The following is a 22,558-nucleotide window of genomic DNA, read 5'->3' as shown; positions in this document are numbered from 1 at the left end:
GTAATTGTTTAATTAACAGTCATAGATTTATTGTCATTCACTCTCATTGTTTGGTAGACCTTGAGAGAGAAAAGCAGTGTAAGACATTTTGGTGTCTCAGACAGCAGACTGACTACATGAGCAGAGGCTCGGAAAGCTGGGACTGTTTAGCCTGTGGAAGAGAAAGGTTGGAAGGATCCTTAATCCATAAATGGGAGGGAATAGAGATCTAATCAGAAAATGGGAGGGAACTCAGTGGTTCCCTGGGAAAGGATGCGAGTCAATGGGCACAAACTAAAAGACAAGAAAATCCACGTCAACATAAGGAAACATGTTTTCATTGTCACAGTGGTCAAACACCTCAGCAGGTTGCTCAGGGAGGTCATGAATTTTCCATCCTTGGAGATACTCAAAACTCATCTGGCCTTGGTTTTGGGCAGCTGGCTCAGGCTAGCCCTGCCTGGGCAGGGGCTTGGCCTGGATGACCTCCTGAGCTCCTGCCAACCCCAGTCACTGAGACGGGTGTGACTAGGGAAGGAACGCTTTCTCCCCAGATACGCACTCCTGCAAAATATTTATGATAAGACACATTCGAAGCTATTAACTGATCATATATGAAGCATTGTCCCGAATAGGGGGCTGTCAGTCATAAGGTGCGTCGTAATTTTTTTAATTGTTTGATTTCTGTCAACTTCTTCATGCGCGTCTCTCTCGAAACCCGATGGGGAAGAGCAGGACGCTGCGGGCCGGGATCCTCCCTGAGGTGTGAGTCCCCTCAGGAACGGCAGCCCCCTCACGGGGCCGCGGGGCTGCCTCGCACCGCTGCGCCGCCTTCCGCCGACCCTGCGCCCGTGCCGGGCCGGGGCTGCCCGTGCCGGGCGGGGGTTCCCCGTGACGGGCCGGGGCTGCCCGAACCGGGCTGGGGCTGCCCGAGCCGGGCCGGGGCTCCCCGCCCTCCCCGGGGGAGGCGGCGCAGCCCGCATCCCCCTGCCGGAGCGGGGCCGCGGGGCCGCGGCAGCGGCGGCAGGGGGAAGCGGCACTCTCCTCCCCGCTCCCCTCCCCTCCCCTCCCCTCCGCTCCTCTCGTCCTTTCTGCTCACCCCGCTCGTCCCTCCTCCTTGCCGGTGCTGGCGGCGGCTCCTCCTCCCGCGTGTGACCCGGTGCCGCATGTGAGCGGGGAGGAGGAGGAGGGACCGCGCGGCGCGGGTCCCTCTGTGGCGGCGGCAGGAGGCGGAGCGGGAGCCGGCGTGCGGTGTCCCCCCGCAGCCTCATCGCTGGGCCCCGCCGGCGCTCCCCATGCCCGTGTGGTGCTGCCGCTGCTCCCTGGCCGGTCACTTCAGGTGAGGCGGCGGCGGGGGGCGGTGGGGCGGCGCGGAGCCGGGCCGCGGGGCGGCGGGCGGCGGCGGCGCGGGCAGGACGGGGACACCGGCGGGGCTGCGGCCTCCGCGGGGCTGCGGCTGCGAGCGCGGCTCTGCCGGCCCCGCACGGCCCCGCCGAGGAAGGGATGGCGACGGCGGGGCCCGGGCGGGCGCGCCGTGACCTTGGGCAGTGCCGAGGCGCAGCCGGGCCGGGGGCAGCCCGCGGCCGCTGATGCTCGGTGTCGCTCCGGGGCTCGCAGCGCTGCAACACCCGGGATGCCGGCCCCCAGGGGCTCCGCTCCGCCCGCGTACCTGAACGAAATCCAACAGTCTGGCAGTGGTGAATTCTCTTCTGGAAGGGTCAGGTTGAGACCAAATTCAGATTCCTTTTATATAACGAGTTTTCTGTTAACCGCCCACCACAGTCCGTTTCTTTATTTCTTTTTTTTTTTTTTCCTGAAAGTACGCAGTATATTCTAGCATCTTTCAAAACAGCTACCTGGAAAAGGTACCGTTTATTTTAATAACCTGCAACAAATTACGAGTTGTTATCAAATTATTATTATTAGCTTTTTCAAATGGGAGAAAAACTGTTATGTGTATGTTGTGTTTTTTCTCTTAATGGGTTAAAAAAAAAAAAAAGCAAAACCGTGAAGGCACATTTTTACATATGTTTAGAATCTGAGTGACAGAATGTAATTCCCCAGGTTGAGTGATCAGTATAAGATAAATTAGGCTCTGGTGTTGGACCTGACTCATCTTGTGCCCATTTGCACGTCTGCAGGACTAGAGCCGTAGATGATTGTGCCAAGTCCCCACCACTGCAAAGCTGTCTACCGTGAGTTTTATCAAGATACAAGCTGCTGGTACTTGGTGGCTTTCAGTGCTGCTCAGAGGTTAGGAAGGTGTGGCCCCTAACTTCAGATCTTGCTAGGTTCTGGTATGATGTTCTTGCAAAGGAAGAACATGCTGCTGACAACACTCCTTCATGTGCACTGCATTTTGTGTGCAGGTATTCCGGTGCAAAGAACAAGAAACTGCACATTGTATGCAGATGTTCCTGTGCAAAATCACCAGTTTGGTAATTTGTCATACACTAAGATGCATTGAAGCAACATTTTTATTGTTAAAAGATTCTTCTGTAGCCTATAGCATTGTGCATATATCTCTTAAAAGAAGTTTTGAAATGTTTGTTTTGGTTTTATGATACATCAAGCACAGCAAGTATAGTAAAGCCACACTAAAGCATGCGTGCTCCCCTTAAGCCTGTCTTTTGCAAAACATAAGGTAGTATTGCCTTTGTCAACTTTGAGCAAAGGCCAGAAAATAAAACGGTCTACCTGCTCCTTTCTAAAAGCAGAGGTGAAAAAATCAGTATGATAATTAGATATCCCCTCTCTGACTCCTTGTCTTCATCTAACTCATGCTGTTTGGATGTTAGGTGTCTGCAAGAGCTAATGTGCAGCTGTAATCAAACAGTAAGCAAGTAATTTGCTTTTTTTTTTGCTTTTTTTTTTTCTGTTATACCGCAGGGAATAGTGATATCAAGTACTTTCCAAAATAAATGCCACCTCAGAATACCTCCCCAGCCTTTTTAACAATGCCATCAGAGAGATGTGTTACAGATTGTGCTACTGCTGTTGTTACTGCACGGCTCTGTCTCCAGTTTACTTCAGACTTCCCCACTGAGGAAGGGCTTTTGAAACAGAATCTTGGGTGCTGTGGGAGTTGAGGCAGTACATGGCACTGGCTTCTTGAAGGCCCTGGGAATTGGATCAACATCTTACAGTTTTGATCCTGTGTAGAAAGTAATTGCTGAAATGCTAGAATAGCTTTAAGATATGCAAAGCCTTAGGAAATAGATAAGAGTACTTTTATTTATTATTGATAATTACCATGTTTATAAAGAGAAATTTGTTAGAAATTTTTCTAAAAAAATAGCCCCTTGTTGTTACAGATATTTTTGATTAAAAATTGGTTGTCCTTACTTTACAAAAGACTTGACAAAATAACTGCAGTAACAGACTGTTTTAATTTGACTCCGTCTTTCTAGCTAGACTGATAGTTTGTGTGCTGCTTCAATGACCTGGAAAGGTTTCAGAAAGGACTCCTAAATAATTAAATAGAAAACATTATAAAACAAGTCTTTGTATTCTAGAAGCACATCTACATGGTGAAGAGTTACAAGAGAAACTTAGGTGTATTTTTCAGAGAAGGAACTGAAAAATCTAGAAAAATGGCCAGTGGTGAAAGCAGTGTGCTGTGTAGGAGCTGACCTGACTACATGGCAATTCTTTCTGTAAAAACTTTTAATAGTGGTAGGATAGGTTATGTCTAGGGCTTAAAGGGATCACTTCACAAGGATCCATCCTCACACCACTGCCAACTTTAACCAGCCTCACTTCTCTCTGAATGGAAATTTGTTGAGGTGAAGTCCTGTGTGCTGCTCAGCCAGCAGGAAGGGATATGAACACTGCTGTTGTACCTTAGCTGCTCCTTCAGGCTTTGTCTGGCCTTAATGTTGTTAATTGGCTAGGCACTGTGTATCTCCTGATTTGATAAGGATAATGAGGAATGAGTTCTACTGTGTGTGGGATCAAAATAATGCTTGTGGCTATACTTTGGCTTTGTATAAACTGAGATTAGAAATCTGCACTTCTGCAGAGCCATCTGTGCTTTTTTGTTATCCTTCTGTAGACTTGCTAGGAGTAACTAGTTTTAAAAAATTTTCTGTTAGAAAAGCTGCGCTGAAGAGTAAAATTGTGTAGATTGGATAAAACATATCTGTTTTGGTCTCAATTTTACCAGTTTCATAGCTTTTAAAGTAAAACATCAAAAGTGACTATTTTTGAAGAGACTGTTCTGACAACAGTTCACTGTTTCAATTTGGTTTTCTCCCATCTGTCCTTCTTAATTAGAACTTACAGCGGCACTGAAAGCGAAGGACAGCTTTTGAATTCCTTTGTTCAGTACTTTGGTGACAGCCTTGGGAGGAAGATTAAAAGAATGCCTTTAATTGAAGAAACTGTTCTGCCTGGGGACTCCCTTCTTACCCTGCCTGTAGTAATAATAGGTGAGTTTTTTACCTTTTTAAAGATTCACTGACATTGCCTTTATCAACCTGCTGCATGAAATAATTTATCAATTAATAACTAATGTTTAGAACCCTTACAGTGAAGATCTTTATTAGAGTAATACAGTTGTTATAATTAACAACAGTAGCATTATATTATGTTAAGGGACTTGTTGGAGTATATTTGAATTTGAATTGTGCTTTGAAAAAATCAGCTGTGTTATTTAGCAGCAGATATGGGAGTATTAACAGAAGAACTGTATTGATTCTAGTGTTGATAACATAGGATTTGATTAATGTGATATGTCTATTTCTGTATGCATGGAGGTTGTCACGGGTACACCAGTAGAAATCTGTGGGCTCATGTGGAAGAGTGAAAAGCATAATGTGTGCTCTGTGTTGGTTAGGTGCTAACCTCTCATTATTTGCCTTTTTCTCTGTTGCATCCATCACTAATATCTAAATATTCTCCTGTCTTTTCCAAAATGAATCCAGCTCAATTCGGCTAGTTTAAAATAATAAATTGTAGTCTTGATTGAACACTTAAGGGCTTGTACTTATGAAATGACAGGGTAACAGAGGGAGGAGGCTCCATGGGTACACAACTTAATTGGGAGTGCCAGCATAATGTGTATTGGGCCAAGGTTTTTCAACAACAGCTGGTCACCAGCTCATTCTTGCCATGACTTCATGAGGGGATAAAGAAAAGATTTGAAGTAAAGAAGGTTTTCAATAATCTAGTCCAAAGCTGTTGGGACTAGAGCAAGTACCTACCTGTAAACAAGCAAAGGTTTTGGAGATTGATGTTGCAATATAATTGTGTTCACGGTGTCTCCATAACTTTCAAAGACTCCTGTTCTCAAAGCTCGCTTTATGATAGTTTAAAATAGTGCTCATGGAGCAGACTGACGTGTGTGTGACAGACATGAATCACTTGATGAATTCTGCATGACAGTCAAAGAGAACGGTGCCCTGGCATTTTGTCAGCCTTAGTATAGGTTTGTCATATGGTTTATGATTCAGTTTCCACTGTTTAGTTTTGCAAATGTGTGTTATGCAAATACCTGTGCTCAATACTTAGTCTAGAGCACCTTTCTAGGTGCTGACACCAAATACAGCTGCCTTGACCACTTCTCCATCATCCAAATGCTTCTTCACAGATATATTTGAGACACCTTGCAAGCTGATCTTCTCCACTGACAGCGTATTATCACTGAAGAGCCTTCAAAGGGATCTAAAATGATTTGATAATGTAGTAGAGGAGTATGAAAATAGTTGTCATCCCCCCTGCCCCCCCATGTATGAACACACTCTCTACTGGTTTAATAACTTCTGTGCAGTACCTGTGTTGGGAAGAAACAGATACATTCCATCAGGGTTCAACAATTTCATGCTGAAACTCTTAAGTTTAGAACATATTCAGTGCTAAACATTTTCATTTTCTGCACCAGTTTTGATCATTACTATGTGGAATGTTGTCACTTCCTAGCCAAATAACAAGGCTGTTATGATACCTGAAGTTGAATATTTGCTTTAAATTTAGACACATAATGTAAAGGTGATTGTACTACAGTTTGCTGTTGATCAAGAGAAGATTTTGCTGATGTTCAAACAAACTTCTAACTGCCTCTTAAATGAACAGGGTCATGAGGTTTCTGATTATATCATTGTACAACTAAAGTTTGTGTAATAGTAGTATCTCCTAATTGCAGTCAGAGGTCTTATCAGAGGCACCATGTGTAAATAAAAAACAAAATTTGTCATTTCAAAAAGATTTTTTTCTCTTTTTCCCAAGAATTTTCTGAGAAAACCATAGCAAGTCTAATTGCAGACCTTGCAGCTGAACATTCACTCTGTGTGAATTCTTAACAGCATATCCTCAAGGGTTTGCCTTTCCCTTGGATTCAGTCTGCTTAAAGAATAGGAGCTAGGTTTGGATCAGCTCTCTGGATGGTCCAAGAAAAGTTCAGGGGACTCAGTGACAGTAATTCACCTTAACATCACAGAATGACTAGTTTGGAAGAGACCTTCAAGATCATTGAGTCCAACCCATGCCCCAACACCTCAACTAAACCATGGCACTGAGTGCCACATCCAGTCTTTTTTTAAACACATCCATGGATGGTGACTCCACCACCTCCCTGGGCTGGCCATTCCAGTACTTTATCACTCTTTCCATAATACCACTTTTCCATAGTATCCAATATAAATTTCCCTTGGTGCAGCTTGAGACTGTGTCCTCTGGTTCTGTCAGTTGCTGCCTGGTGAAACAGACCAACCCCCACCTGACTACAGCCACCTTTCAGGGAGTTGTAGAGAGTGATAAGGTGACCCCTGAGTCTCCTTTTCTCCAGGCTAAACAACCCCAGCTCCCTCAGTCGTTCCTCACAGGGCTTGTGTTCCAAGCTCCTCACCAGCCTCATTGCTCTTCTCTGGACATGCTCAAGTGTCTCAAACTCCTTCCCAAACTGAGAGGCCAGAACTGGACACAGCACTCAAGGAACAGCCTCACCAGTGCCGAGTACAGGGGAAGAATGACCTCTCTGCTCCTGCTGGCCACAATGCTCCTGATACAGATTAGGATGCCCTTGGCCATCAGGGCACACGGCTGGACTTGACCTCAACAAATTTCTATTCAGAAAGAAGTGAGGCTGGTTGAAGTTGGCAGTGGTGTGAGGATGGATCCTTGTGAAGTGATCCCTTTAAGCCCTAGACATAACCCATCCATCCCCTCCTCAGTAATTTCCTTGGGCCTTGCCAGTCTTTGTTTGGGTGACATTTGTTAACCATCTCCTTCTTTTAGCCTTATCCAGTAGGAATGCTCTTTAGCATGGCATCTTTGGCTATGGCACACATTTTCCTCTTTCCATTGTGGATGAGCTTTTTTTATATGCCAGTGGGAAAATAAAGCTAGCTGTGCAATTGTAAAAAGATTAAAAAATTCTTTACTGCATTCAAGTTATAATTCTAAAAACAGTTAAGAATTTACTCAGCCATGGAAATGCTTGTGAACCACTATGATTAAAGTGTTTTCATCAATTCATTTGATTTTGTTATGGATAGTTTCTCTGTATTGCTACAGTTCTCTCTCACATCTATCTCATGGCAAATGGGTGACAGTAGGTGCTTGCATCTTCTTTAAGCTTTAAATTCCTGGACTGAATCACATCCAGCTATCTTATGTTGATCTGTTTGTGGGAGGGCAGAACAGTGTGAGAGTAAGGAAGAACTTTTTCACTGTCTTTAGATTCTTTAGATGATTTCCTGTAGCCTCTGGCTGTGACCAGTCTATGCACAGCATTGTAATAAAGTATGGGATATTCTGCCACTGGGGACCAGGTGAGTACAGCCTGGTGAAAGAGGAAAAAGAGATCCAGCATATGAAGAAACTGGGAATGAACAGGCCTTCAGCGAAGTAATGGGGGATTTAGGACAGAGGAATAAGGAAGGGGAGAAGAGACAGGCATTGGAGAAATGGGATTGTTAAAATTGTGTGTGCAAAGGTGATGGGGAAAAGTAAATGACCTGTGAATTCTTGACATCAAGAGATGAAGTAAGAATAAATATTGAACAATGCCTGCTATATTAAAATAGGAATGAATTAGTAACTTAAACCCAGAATTCGCAATGTGTGCTAAATACCATGTGTCCAAACAAAGACAAAGTACTGACAAGTGTCTCATTAGGAGAACACTGTGCTTTTCATTCAGTTAATGAGTAAGAGGAGCTATAGAAATAACAACACGTAGCCACATATTTAAATTTTGTATCATAGCACATACTTTCTGATTTCACTTTCTGTAACTTTTGATGTCTGAATTTGCAACATGAATGTTACTTCTGTATTTGCATGTGATAAATATGGTCCCCTACTTTGTTTAATACTGTCAAATAAATAGAAAGGTTTACCTTATGGTAATGTTTTGGTCCTATCTATCTCATACTTTTAATAATATTTTTTAAATAATTGTCTATTAAAATTGCAGCAATACACATATACAAATTAAAAATGCTACAAAGCTGGTTAAGGTGTTTGACTTGATACTCATGCTGAACAATGAATGTGGACTTACATGAGTTTCATGTTCTCTACCACTTACCCACAGGAGGTCTGTGGTCACTTAGCTTTTATGTTGCTGTTTTGCAGTGTCTGTAACTTCTATTCTGACTTTCAGTCTTAAGCTTTCTGCTTGTCTTCCCTTTATTTTATGGACAGACCTGAAGAGAATATAATCCAGATTGTCTTTCTGCTCTGTGTTGTACAGTGCCTGTGAGAATGCAAAGTTGTAAGATGGCAATAATATTCAGCTATCACTGTGACTGACAGGCAGACCATTATCTGTCAGGCCATTTTCACCCAGTAGTGAGTTTGACATAGTAAATTAGGGAACTTCTTTATATGCATTTTGCTTCCTGGTGTAAAAGTTATACATTTGTTTCTCTTTAACTGAAAAAAACTTTGCTCTGTGTATTTGGAGGATGGTCCTATAAAATTCTATAAAACTCTATTTTACTGCAAAGTTTATAAGCTGCTTTGAAATCAAGGCAGTCTAGCATTATACTACTTCAGTATTATTTTGTTGTTTTATATTTAGTGATTAACAAACTGTAGATTATAAACATTTTTACTAAAGCAGTAAATTTTTTCTTTAATAGGAAATGGACCTTCAGGAATTTGCCTTTCTTACCTGCTCTCTGGGTACAGGCCATATTTGTCTCCTGAAGCTATACACCCAAACCCCATTCTGCATACAAAATTAGAAGAAGCTCGACATCTTTCCATTGTTGACCAAGTAAGCTTTGGTTGCCTTCTTGTCTAGCTCTTTTCCTACTGCAAGCAATAGTGCATTAATAAGTTATTTTGTTATTCTGTTAATTTAAATAGAGTCAAGTCATGGCCATTAGATCCAAACCTGGGCTGTGTAGTGTTGTTTGTGGCTTCTAAAGGCTTTTAGTTTGTGATGTCTTTTGGTTTTACTGCTTTTTGTTGTGTTCTTACTACGTGCCGGGAGTGTCTAAAGCGTGACTTGGTCTGTGACTGATGCAGTAATTCCAGTTGTCATGTCCTGGGATGTTTGGGCATTATCACTGAGGAACACGTGCTACTAACATACATAAAGTACACATAGCTCAAGTTTAAATATTCTTAAATACTACAATTCTTACTAAGATTTCATTTTTAGTTGTATTGGGCACATATATCCTCTATAAACACAATCCATTTATCTTTTTGGAACAGTATGCATCTTTCAGTATTTGTGTTGTATTGACAGTTGCTCTTGTCCTGTTGTTGTTACCCATGTACATGTCCAATTTTTCTGTCTGATTTGATTGGTTAAATCTTCTCCAGCATTTTTCTTTCCACTTGTCCATTGGTTTGCTATCTTAACACTGTTTTCCACTCACCTCATTGTACTTCTGATGGATTACTGACAATGTTATCACTGTATTGCCTTTGTGACTAATTTATTTGAAATACAAACATGGATTTATATTTGTAGAGAGTAAATAGGAATTTGTTTGGCTTTGGATTATGGAGGGTGTTTTTGTTTCAGTGCTGTGCTATTTGCATGTGATGTTTACCCTAGGTCTCAAGGGCTTTTTCTTTTGCGGGAGAGTAAGTTGCCTAAGTTTTGGCTACAGATGTTTCATGTACTTCATCTTCTCCCAACCCCCTAATATTTTGACTAATTAGGAGGCTAAGCTGTACTGACTTTGTCAGCCAAAATTGGTTTTATGTCCAGTTCTTTCTTCAAATCTCTATTTTCTCTTTAAATATTTGCTATTCTATAATTTTTGCAATTATTAGAACAAGACTGGTTAATAGATCTGAAATGTGAACTTTACAAAGTTCTAGAAATTTTTCTCAATGTTAACTGGTGTGTAAAATAATCCTAGTTTTACTTTTTAAAAATAATGCTAATTTTATCTTCATTATTTTAAGATATAATACAGTTAGTGTTGGAACAAGCTAAGAGCTGTCAAAAGAGCCTTTTCTACTCAATGTTTAAAGCTTAATGTTTTTAGATTCCAATTTTGCTTTATCAAAACGGGGCTCCTAGAAATATTAGCAGTCCTTTGTTAAAAGAACTCTGCTGTATATAAATATAGATGTTACTAAGTTGCTCTGATCTCTGTTTGTCCACATACTTCTTTGTTCTGCAAATACTGACTTGCCCCAGAATTACTGTTATTAACATGTAATTTTAAAATGAGTGAGATGTACTATTCAGAGTTACAAAGAACTGAATCATAGCAGTTATTTCTGAAAAGCGTTTTGATTGAACGTCTACATTAAATACCTTTACCTAAAATGAAATTTGAACTGTGTTTTCTGTTGCAATTCAACTTCTGCACATCAGAGTAGCATGATGGACATGAAAAGTTTAAAATTTGTCATCCTTCAGGATCTGGAGTACCTGTCAGAAGGCCTGGAAGGACGCTCCTCAAACCCAGTTGCAGTGCTTTTTGATACCTTGCTTCACCCGGACGCTGACTTTGGCTATGACTACCCGCCTGTTCTGCACTGGAAGTTGGAACAGCATAATTACATTCCCCACATAGTGCTTGGAAAAGGACCACCTGGTGGGGCCTGGCATGTGAGTTAAAGTTTCACCTCGCTCCTAGAGTGACTTGATAACTCTGTGGTTTGGGATTTTTCTTACTGCCTTACTCTAGGGCTGTTTTAGATGGTAGTGCCAATTGCAGTTTCAGCTGCTCCTTAGCAAAGCCCAAGTAAGTGGGGGATATGAGAAAGGAAGGAAGAAGTTGCCTTTTACTTGGGTGTTTGTGACCATGAGTGCTGTCTTATATTACCAGGTTTTTTGTTAGTTCACATTTAATGAATTATAATGAAGAGTATTTTCTATAACTTTTTTTCTTGTCTGCATTGTTTCTAGGTGCTTTTATACACAATCTTAAATTTTGGTGTCTTTATATGCTGCTGCTTTCACATGTTTTGTGTTTCCTTCCTCTTTTGCATCTCAAATAACTTGCTTTTAGTTTTCTTTTCATATGCTCTCTCTTCACCTTTATTAGCTCATGTGGTTGCTTATTATCTAAGTGTAACGCAGAAATAGTTCTCAGTTCTTCATTTAATGTCCTAATTTTATGTTGTATTCTGATATTTTGTTGCTCTAAATGAGTACAATGAGAAGAGCTTCACTGGTTTTTACATTTGAATATTTTTTTTTAATTTACATTTTACATTTGAATTGAAATTTGAATTTGAAATGTGTCTGATCACACATCTTCATATTTTCTCCATAGTCCATGGAGGGCTCTATGCTAACCATCAGTTTTGGAGACTGGATGGAATTGCCTGGCCTCAGCTTTAAGGAGTGGGCAGCTAGCAAACGCAGGTAAAGATACTGCAGAATCTACTTGGGAATCCTAATGGCTATAAAAATCCAGATAACTGGAAAATATTCAGACTTCACTCTTCAGAGGAGGGCTTCTTGTTTAGTTTATTAAATTGCTTGATGGCACTGGAAATTCTTCTGCTGTGTGTATTCTGATGGAAAAAAACTGGACAATGGTCAGGCAGAATAGTTGCTGGTGAGTGCACTGAAAGCAAACGTACAGGCAGCAGTGTGTTCCAGCAGCATTTCAGAAAGAGGCACTTGCTGAAAGCAGTTCTGATCAGAGGTGAGGGAAGATGAGGGAAGGAATTTCAAATCCACTGAAGGAGGTACTGAAAGTTCCTCTTTCAACACCCATGCAGCTGAAGTTGCTGCGCACACCAGCTTGCTTGCAATTCAGGAAGTTAAATATTTCAGCATTTGCTTTTACAGGCAAAGCTGCAGCATCTGAAATCTATGAATTTTAAGAGAATAATTCAATATTTCTGTGTTAATTTGTGGCAATATATTTCTTGAAAAAACTTGAGAAGAAAAGTTAATTTTGTGCAAGCTCACCAGTTTTACTTCAGTTCATAAAGGTCTGTGTCAGCAGATGAACCTAGGAACACTCTACATAAGCTTTTTCTAAAATTTTAATTTTTTTTTTTACTTTGTTCTAGCAAAATTAAAGGAAGTTGGTTTTGTACCATGTATGGGAAAAGAAGTACAGTTACTCAAGCATATGACTTTAAGGGCAGACTTATTCATTTCAGGACAACCCTTGAAGTGAGGAAACTGTAGCTTTGTTCTTTAATCCTTTTCTTAGATAACCACTGCAATCTTGCCTCCTTGTCTAACTAAAATCCCATAAGCTGCTTATTATCTGAAGCTATGTATTATAGTTTTCAACAATGCTAAAACCAGGAATGCTGACCTGTTATACTACAATTAAACAAGCTTATTTAACAGGATTGATGATAATGTAAAATTCTAGTTATGTAGAATAGTTTCCTAAGTTTCTTTGCAAGAGGTGTAACACTGTCACATTATTCTCTTCCTATAAAATATATATTCTCTTGCTATAAATATATCAGAGGATTTCCAGAGTAGTAACCTGAGCATTTAAAAGAACATGTGCTATTATATTGTTAGTCTAAGAAAATGAGTAGCCTTGTAAATATGATTTTAAGTGTAATTTAGTGGCAATCCTGATGTTCATTACAGTTTATTTTGCCCTTTTCCTAGAGCTTACTTCTAAAGAAGCAGCAAAATTCATGCAACTGTTCCAAATAATTACACTGTCAGCTATTTTTCTTATAAATGCAATAATCATGAGAAAAGCACAGATGTAATAGCAGGGTTGCAGTGCATAAATGGTTTTTATTGAACACTTGAACCTCACAATCCTGTTTACATAGTTGCATTAACACTCTGTGTCATGTTTGCTTTGCTCATTCATGTGACATGGAACTACTTCATTTGATACTTAGTGAACTTAACCGTACCCAAGGGAGAGGCCTTTTGTAAAGTATAACGAATACTTGGTTCCAGTAACATATTGAACCTAGAGTTTCAAAATTAGCACTTAACTATGACATTTAATTAATTAGATTGTAAGTAAGTGTATTCTCATAGGGTACAAGTTTAGCCAGTACTGTATTGTTTATAGTTGTGATGTTAAACTTTGTGAAACACTTCCATATGGAGCTGCTGGGGTACTCCAGAGCTTTGTTACACCTAATTTCTTAATCACCATAGCAATTTACATTGCATAAGCACTTAAAACTATGTTTAAAAAGTTAGCTGGTCTTGTGTATCAGGAAACAAGAGAACAAATAAATCAAATGCCTTTAAAGATGCTGAACTTGGAGTCATTTACACTGAGCAGATTCAGTCCTCATAAACTTGACCTGCCATGTGGTATATCATATCTGATATTCAAATTACCAATAAGGTCAATTTATTAACCAGAATAATTCAATTTTCTTTCAGAAATATAAAGAGTGATCGAGTAATGCCAGAGGAAATAGCTTGTTATTATAAACACTATGTAAAAGTCATGGGCCTCCAAAAGAATTTTAGAGACAATGTTTACATAACATCAGTGTCCAGGCTTTACCGAGAAAAGGATGATGAAGGTAGGAGTCACCAAAATGAAGATATTTCAACACAGCATTTGGAAATGGAAGATGGACAGAAATCACTTCATAAGAGAAACTGGGAAGTCAGAGGTTATCAGCGAGCAACAGATGGCTCTCATGTGCCCTTCTGCCTCTTTGCTGAGAATGTGGCTCTTGCAACTGGAACCTTTGATTCTCCTGGCCGACTGCAAGTTGAAGGAGAAGACTTTCCTTTTGTCCTCCATTCCATGTCTGACTTCGGAGCCGCAATCAGCAAAGGAAAGTTACGTGGGAAGGCAGACCCTGTGTTGATTGTGGGTGCTGGACTAACAGCAGCTGATGCAGTACTATGTGCCTATAACAACAACATCCCCGTGGTCCACGTGTTTCGTAGAAGAGTTACTGATACAAGCCTAATTTTCAAACAGTTACCTAAAAAGCTTTACCCTGAATACCATAAGGTCTATCACATGATGTGTACTCAGTCTCATACCATGGACTCTAACCAACATTCTGCTTACACTAGTTTCCCTGAACACAATGTACTTTCCTTCAAGCCTGAGATGAAATGTGTTCTTCAGAGTGCCTCCGGACTGAAGAAAATTTTGAAGTTTTCTGTAGCCTTAGTTCTGATAGGTTCTCACCCAAATCTTTTCTTTTTAAAGGACCAAGGACATAGCATAGGTCATCACTCTAATCAGCCCATCACATGCAAGGGGAATCCTATAGAGATTGATCCGTACACTTACGAATGCACTAAAGAAGCCAACCTCTTTGCTTTAGGGCCTCTGGTGGGAGACAACTTTGTACGGTTTTTAAAAGGAGGTGCACTGGGCATTGCACGATGCTTGGCAATAAGACAAAAGAAGAAACATGAATTGATTGAAAGTGGGGATGGAGGAGGTGAGGGGGTACCATAAACAAGACATTAGAAACTCTCACATCCAGGGTTACAGATGTAGTCTTAACAGAAAACTCACTGGCAGCAAAAGTTGATAGCAGTCACATTTCTGTTGTGTACAAGTAACCTGCGCTTGTATTGCTTGGTAAAGGATATTACGATACTTCAGTCTTTAAAAATACAAAAAATTGATCTGCTATTTCAACTGATCTCAACTGGAACTGCTTCCAGATAAACAGAAAATGAGACTAACTTATATTGGCCTGCCTGTCTGTCATCTCTTGCTCAACTACAAGAGCAAACTTCGTTTGTGAAAGGCAATGCCTACCAGAGTGGTTTTACATTTTAGTGTCAAATGTGACAAGAATACTCTTACCATGCAATTGAAATAACTTCTAAAAGCAGAAAGCTTGTTTGTACAAAGTAATTCTTTGTCCCAAAGCAAATTTGGAGCCCTCTGCTTGAAACAAGGATTTTATTTATTTGCCACAGTAATACTTGGAATGAGCACTTAGTAAAATGGTTTCTACTATAAGAAGGACTTCTGTAAGCAAGAAGTATTCCTCAACAGTTTTAAATTATCCTGGTAATTGGAATAAAAGAATAAGCATTCCCATTTACTCTTTAATGATTTGACACAATCCATTAATGTTTCTTCACACTATGCCTAGACTTGGGTGAGTGCACAAGGACTAATATGAGATGTTCCCCTACAGTGACATGTACATTTCTGAGAATACGCATTAACATAAACAATAAAGTACTGATGTAAGTGCTCTTATTACAGTGTCAATATCATGAATATCTAGTGTACTACTGAAAAATTAGTTACATGAGAAAATTGAGGGGTTTTTGCTTCCAAGATCAGGAATACCGAATGGGATTACTTGGCTGATGAAGGTGGGGTGGGTGATAGATATTCTCCCATTTGACCAAAAGTGGGTTCTGTTTTTTTTTTTTTCTAGAGCAGCACATGATAGTAAAATATTTTAGCCTACAGTTTTTGAAACTTAAGAAAGGCTTGTATCTTACAGCCACCTAAGAAACAAACCAATTTCAAAACAAACATGCAATAGTTCCTTTAAATCTTAAAGCTTTTAATGAAAGACAAAGACTTAACTTGTACCTACCTCTGAATCCAAGTTCCATCTTTCCACTCCGTAATGTAAGACCTAGATATCATTTGCTGGGTTAGTTCAACTAAACACACTCGTATTTACTGTCATGAGGTTATTTACTGTCATGAGGTTAAGTTAGGAAAGTGAATTCCCAGAACTCTCAATAGACAAAAGTGATTGGTCTTAACTGTTTCTTTACCAAATGTTTTCATTCGGGTCCAATATGTTGGAAAAGGTGTTATTTTTCTGTTTGGGAGGTTTTTTTTGTTAAAAGAATGTCATGTTAGTTTCAAGTATTCTGTTTGCGTGATTAAAAATCTCCATATTGAACTTCAGCAGATTTTAAAAAGGAAGTTAGGCTTTGTGAAACTGCTAGTGGTTGCTGGTTTCCCAACTGTCTTAACTTTCATAAATGCTAGATAGCTATATTCAATAAATGCCTGTTTTCTGTGCCTACTGAATTACAGGGTTCTGTGGCTACTGCAGATCTTTATGCATCTGAGTAAGTTACTCAGGATTTGGCATAGAAGTTGAAAAGGTAAAGGATACAAGGATTAAAGTTACTATTTTCAGTGGAAGTCCAAAATAATTTATTAAATTATGCTACTACTAATAATAAATTTTAGTCTAGAGCCACTTAACAGCATAAACACAAAGGAGCATTTCTATCAATTTCTGCATTGCCCACATGGTTGGCTTTAGCCATGCATTGTCAGTACTAGTTAAGGTACTTTTTTAAACTGATATTGAGCTGATTTTAATTCCACTAAAGTCTAAGCTTGTTTTCTTCATATTTTAATTGCAATTCTACAATTTGCTTTCTCTGGAAGAAACTCTGTATATAGAAACCAATTCTAAACCTGTGAACCCTAATAATTTTAACTGTTATAAGTGCTAAATACTTGATTATAGAATTTTTTTGCAGTTTAGTTATTGGGAATACATTTGCACTGTGACTAAATTCCTGCAGTTTTGTGTCAATATTAATGTCCAAATACAACACGTGGCATGTTACTGCTTTTTCATAAATCACAGGAGACATTTAAAATGCCAGCAAAAAAAAGAGATTTACTTAGCAGTTACTTTGCAAAATGGGGAAAAAACCTTCAGCCCCTTTTTGAGCTTCAGCTGCTGCAGCTACTCACAAGCTCTGTGTGTTGTAGTGACAATTTTGTAGCAGAGATCTTTGACCTAATCTTTCACTGCAGTCTTACAGCACCTTGAGGTTTAATTGCTTTTTTATTTTTTTTTCCATCAATCATTCAGTATTTTTGAGATAAAAAGTTGCCTGTGAGACCCCATAGCTGGGCAGAGAAAACTCAGTGGTCATGTTTATTAAGCCAGTGTAAAAATACTTTTTCCAACCTAAGTTTGCTAAAAGATCATCTTGTGTCTTCTAGGAATTGCTAGATTTCAAGTTGTAGCTAGACTTTTTAATTTTTGCTTTTCTGATTTTGAGAGAAATTTCTGTTTCTCTCCTATTTAGTATTTTGAGGAACTAGGTGATAGAGAGGTTTGGGCTTTCTCTCAAGATAGTTTTACCTACTGCATTTATTGTGAATTAGATGTTGGCACTGAATAGTTGTCTTTTGGGGAAACACCTTGTTTCTCAGATTTAAAAAAAGCCCAAACATTTGAATTTCTTGTGTAATATAATAATTTACAGAAGGGAGACTTTCTTTCAGCTCTTCTTTCATTGAGAACAATAAACTTTTAAACATTGTGTATTTTAAAAGGGTACTTCCTACTTAAGATTTATCATGAAAATGTAGAAAGGAAGAACATAATTTTTAGCTGAAGTAAGTTAATTTGGATTTACAGAATTTTTAAAGCTGTGTTAACCCATACTGTGTATTTTCTAATAGGCTAGTGGCAAAACAGCTTTTACACTTGGATTTGGTTCTTAATGCTGTGAAAATTATTGCTAAGAGTATTTCAAGTAGTGTCCAGATGCTGAACTGGGAGTAAGATTTCTCCTACTAGATTTTGCTAACAACCTGACTCTCCAGTACATCTTCTGACTGAATTGTACTTAAAACTTTTTCCACACAGGAGTAAGCCTAAGTTTCACCCAAGTGAGTAAACACAGGAATCCTTTCTGCAAGTAATCCAGAGAGAGTGGTGACAACACCACTGGATTCTTCTCTCTCTCAGCAAAGTGCTTTCTTGGACTAGAAGCCTGAGCTTGCCAGTGACTGCATGAAAAGAGTACGGCTCCCCAGTGGTTATGCACTGAGAAAGGGACACCAAAGTGTATCCCACAGCTCCAGGTCCCTTGTCCTCAACACTTGGGGAAGTCTTGTATTTTACTTCTGGCCTGGTGGATGTAGGCAACTTCTTTTTAATAATTTCATAGAGTGATGTTTGCATAATGAAAAATACTCATTTTGTAGAAGGAGGTGGCTATAGCTTCTTTCTCTCACAGCTCAAGAACTGAAAAGAAAGCTAGAGCCAGAAGTCGAGAACATTTACTCAAAGCTGGAGGAAATCAAACTAAAACTTCAACTTTGAGAGAGGCCTGACCTGCATACCCAGTTGAAAGGAAAGGCCATTTTTAGGCCAAATGCTCTTAAAAGAGAACAAAAGGGAGTAAAATGTGCAAACTTGTAGTGAGTCTTCACAGCTGACAAGTGATGACAAGTGAGGGGTGATGGGAGGAAAGCAGCGAGGAACATGTGCAGTATGAAGTGCAGATGTACAGGTGCTGAAGTGCCAATAGTGGGGGTGTCCCACCCTCCTGGGGGAGATGTGGGGCTGTGAAAAGAGCCCTGCACGGGAGCTGCTCCTCCAACAGCTGGCTGGGATTTGTAACGTGTGTGAGGACTTGTCTTTGCTGAAAAAGCTGTAGGACCGGATCAGCGACGTGGGCTGCCAAGAGATAAGGCTTTGTTACCTGCTACCATATTTTCTACTTCTGAGAAGCAAGCATCTTCTTGTAATAGCAGGATCCTGACAGTGCTCCCAGACCTTTCTAAACAGGAAGAGGTAGCACACATGTGCTTTAAGGGCAGCTGATTTTATCACTGTCAATACAGCAATGATTTAATTTTGAGTAAATAAGGGAACCAAAAATGCCAAAAGGTTTATACTGTTACATCTTAATTTAGATAATCCATTAGAACCATACAATAACAATGTTCTGTCATAATTTTTCGGTTCTTATTTTAAAGTGGGAGCAAGACAGGAGCATTCAATAGATGTGAAAGCTTGTTGTATAAATATTTTCCCCATTTCTCCTTGCCCAGCCTGAAAGAAAAGTTTTGTTTGAAATAACTATAACAGTTGATTTTACTTAGCAGAAAGAATGAAAACTGAAGCATCTTTGACAGAAAAAGAAGGGCTTTGTGACATTTAGGGGCATTAGGGGTACAAACCTGAAGTAAGGAATTATAAACAGCTCTTTTTCTGAAACAGTGTGTTTTTGGGAATATGGTACACTGGGAGTTTCAGTTTAATTTATTTTTGAAGCTTGAATTACATGGAGAATTGTGTGGTCAAGGATTTGGTGTAAGGAACAAGGATTACAGGCAAAGGGAAAAGCATTTTTAGTGTTATTTAGTAGCTATAGTGAATCTAAGTGCTGTTTTAAAGATGGTTTTGTCTACAGACACTAGAACATTTCAGCTCAAACATACCTTGAATTTGGGTTAATATTATACCTGTCTGCATGTTAGGTAATTTTCTAACTGATAATTTTGTACTTTCAGGCCATCATAAACCAACTCTTAAAACCTAGGTGTAATCAGTAGTCATCAAAACCAGGAAACAACTTGTTTTGAAGACTTAAGTAACTCTAATTTGCACCTTCCTCCTCCCTCTCTTTATTCTGAGATCACTGGCAGTAAGTACCAGCCTAGAGTGGATGCTTCAATAAACTGTCCCTAGACACCCTCTGTAGACTTACATGCCAGCATAAAGAAAATTAACAACTAGGTTTGCTATGTATTCACAAAATACCATAGAATCCTGGCATTTTTTAGGTTGTCCTTTAACTAGATATACAAATATTTCTCATTGGTTTGGATGCTAGGACCAGCTGCTGTGTGAACAGTGAGCTATTGTTTGAGAACTGATCCTGCTACCTTACATCACCCTGGCACAATTAACTGAGTCAATACTCTGACCTTGGCCATTTCTGTTAGACCTGCTATGCTGGTTGTATGCTGGAATTCCAGTTTGAAATTACATAAAGGACTGTATTCATCTACCTATGTTTGCTCACACCCAATGCACCTGGACTTGGAGATATGTGTAAATATAATTTCTTTATGTGTGGCAGTGCCAGTTTTCATCTTTTGCTGGAGTATGCTTGCATCATACTTCTTTTTAAGATGAGCAATGTAAACACATACAGAACATTTTCTGTAAGCAACTTGTGAGCAAAACCTCTCTTTTGATTAGATGATAAATATTCCTGTGATTTGCATGCTAGGCTTGTTTTATCTTAATGTGTGAAAACTGATTACAGACTGAAGGCAAAAAAATTAAAATAGTATCACCTAGAGGTCAATTATCTTGATTTTGAAAAGTAGGGAACCCAAGTCAAATGAAAGATCAAGCTGCAGAGGAAAAGGCATTCAGAGAGCTGCAGCGTTCAGAATGGATCTGGTACTGAAACTAATGACTGACAGATTCCAGTAGTAAAAGCTGCAGCAGAGCAGTAGGGGCAGAACGCTAATGCAAGTGGTAGAGAGAGTTGCTAGTCAGAAATATCTGATATTGTGTAGCATTTTTGTAACTATCTCACTGGAATGTGATGATGATGGTGATCAAAGACTGCAAGAGAAAGAGGGAGGAATAATGGTAAGGAAGAGGGTTCATTTTTTTGGCACATTTGGCTTGAATTCTAAGGAGATACCAGAAAAACATCAACCCAATTGGAATTTGAAAATCAAGCAAAAATCAGTTTGGGAATTTGTGACTCAAACCAGACGTGGCCAAATGTGACTGACCATTGATTCAAGAAAGGGAAAAGAGGAAGAGAAGAAGGTGCAAGACTCCCTCCAGTTTTATGGGAGAGAGACAGGACTGAGAAATCATTTGTATGACATGGACTGAGCAAGATGGGGAGTGGGTTAGAGGTAGGTCTACAGTAGAAGCTTCAGCTACTGTCTCAGTTAGGATTTAACGTGGAATAGAGCCTATGACACATCAGAATGAAGGCAAGGAAGGGACTTGGCATTTCAGAGGAAGGTGATGGGGAGGTGGCCGGATGGAGGAGCTCAAGCTGACTGCAAACACAGTTTCCACATACAGGAATGGGTGCAATGACAAAGGAGAGGCCAGCCCTGACGCACAACCGCCACCACTCTGGGAGAAGATGGGGGAGTTAACGGGAGGAGAAAACGGGACAGACTCAGAGATGTGAATGGACAGAAATAGAAATCACACTTCAACAGTACAAGTATCTTGGTAGTCTTCTCCAAAAAAACCAAACCAGTGGCTTCCCCAGCTGATGTAGAAAATGGGAAGTCAGCTGAAATGGGTGTGAATTAAACTGAAAATTAAACAGGTTTTTATGCAGGGATACAGCACCTATCCACAGTTTTAGTAGTACCTAGAGCGATTCAATCCGCTTTAAACTGTTTTCGTCAGCTAAGCTGCTGAATGCAAGACTGTATGTTAAGAGCCTTGCTAATAAAAAATTTAGTTTATATATTGTGTGCATCTCCTTCCTGTAAGCAGAGTGAATAAAAATATTGTTACAAAAAAAAAAAAAAAAAAAATCCCAAACAAACCCTCAAACTCAGTTACACACAAAAAATTTAAGAAACAAGATCTGAAGTTAAACGTTGAGACGTATTTTTAAGGTGAAGAGCAGAACTTTGTCAAAAGGTAGGTATACTTGCAGACCATAGAGTGGCAGATGAAAGAAACCTTAGACATCTTCCTGGATTTACTGAACTTTTTTTAACCTTCTAAAGAAAAGCAGCACCAAATAAGCTCTCCCAGAAACTGAATGGTTGAAACCAGAGAGCACAAGCTGCCCAGTGAAAATAGAGCATGCAGCAAAATTTCTGAACTGCAGGATGCAAAGTTGATTGCCCTTGCTTGTGCTCACAACCTTTGGCTTACCTATAAAAATGCCTCCACCCTTCTCTTTTCTGATTCTATGATTTTCCCATCCTCCTGGGGAGTGTGTGAGTGGCTGCCTGGGGCTTAACTGCCTAATGGGGCTAGCCTACAACAGTATGCTCTATACCATAAAGGAAATACCAGGTGAAGTTAATGCACTAGCTCCAGGGATAAGGCAGATACTGATGTAATTTTTTGGAAATTGAAATTTATTATCATGTAATTATGTCCTTTATCATCTACCCCAGAAACTTCAGTAACAGAAGGCCAAACCAGTAAGCCAGCAAGCATATTTCCTCTAATGTCTTGAGGTGAAAATCGTAACAAAAATAAGTTAAAATGGAAGGAAGCCTTCAGAATAATGAATAGGACTTGTCACATGAATTTGGTGTTACAATTAAAGCCATGGGGGGTTTGTCTGTCTAAGCTTTTTAATGCAAGCTTAACTTCGTATTAAAATAGCAGAAGGTCAGGTATGCTAACATGTAGGCTTTTCATCAACTGGACAGCAGCAGAAACTGGATTACAAACCAAACTATATCACTGCTAGGCACCCTCAAGTTGGAATCCTAGAATATTCTGAGTTGAAAAGGAC

At 39.8% G+C, this 22,558-nt stretch overlaps 1 protein-coding gene and 1 long non-coding RNA gene across 2 annotated transcripts in view; one reads left to right on the top strand and one right to left on the bottom strand.

The window, feature by feature from the left end:
• LOC139587372 (uncharacterized) overlaps positions 1–1,212 on the bottom strand; it is a 36,327-nt gene extending 35,115 nt beyond the window's left edge. The window contains exon 1 of the long non-coding RNA XR_011678376.1: positions 1,079–1,212. This is a non-coding gene — a long non-coding RNA (uncharacterized lncRNA). The remainder of the gene's footprint in view (positions 1–1,078) is intronic.
• On the top strand, positions 1,136–21,547 carry OSGIN2 (oxidative stress induced growth inhibitor family member 2). Its single transcript, XM_071421629.1, has 6 exons — positions 1,136–1,318; positions 4,255–4,409; positions 9,066–9,202; positions 10,817–11,008; positions 11,679–11,770; positions 13,742–21,547. The coding sequence occupies exons 1-6, from the start codon at positions 1,275–1,277 to the stop codon at positions 14,787–14,789; spliced, it is 1,668 nt and encodes a 555-aa protein (XP_071277730.1). The 5' UTR covers positions 1,136–1,274; the 3' UTR covers positions 14,790–21,547.
• The last annotated feature ends 1,011 nt before the right edge of the window (positions 21,548–22,558 follow it).

The sequence above is a fragment of the Agelaius tricolor genome, unplaced genomic scaffold (genome assembly GCF_023055355.1).
Source record: "Agelaius tricolor isolate 1412-34295 unplaced genomic scaffold, bAgeTri1.0.p SCAF_2, whole genome shotgun sequence".
NCBI classification, from domain to species: Eukaryota; Metazoa; Chordata; class Aves; order Passeriformes; family Icteridae; genus Agelaius; species Agelaius tricolor.
Note: the sequence above shows the minus strand (reverse complement) of the source record. Positions and strands in the feature narration are given on the sequence as shown.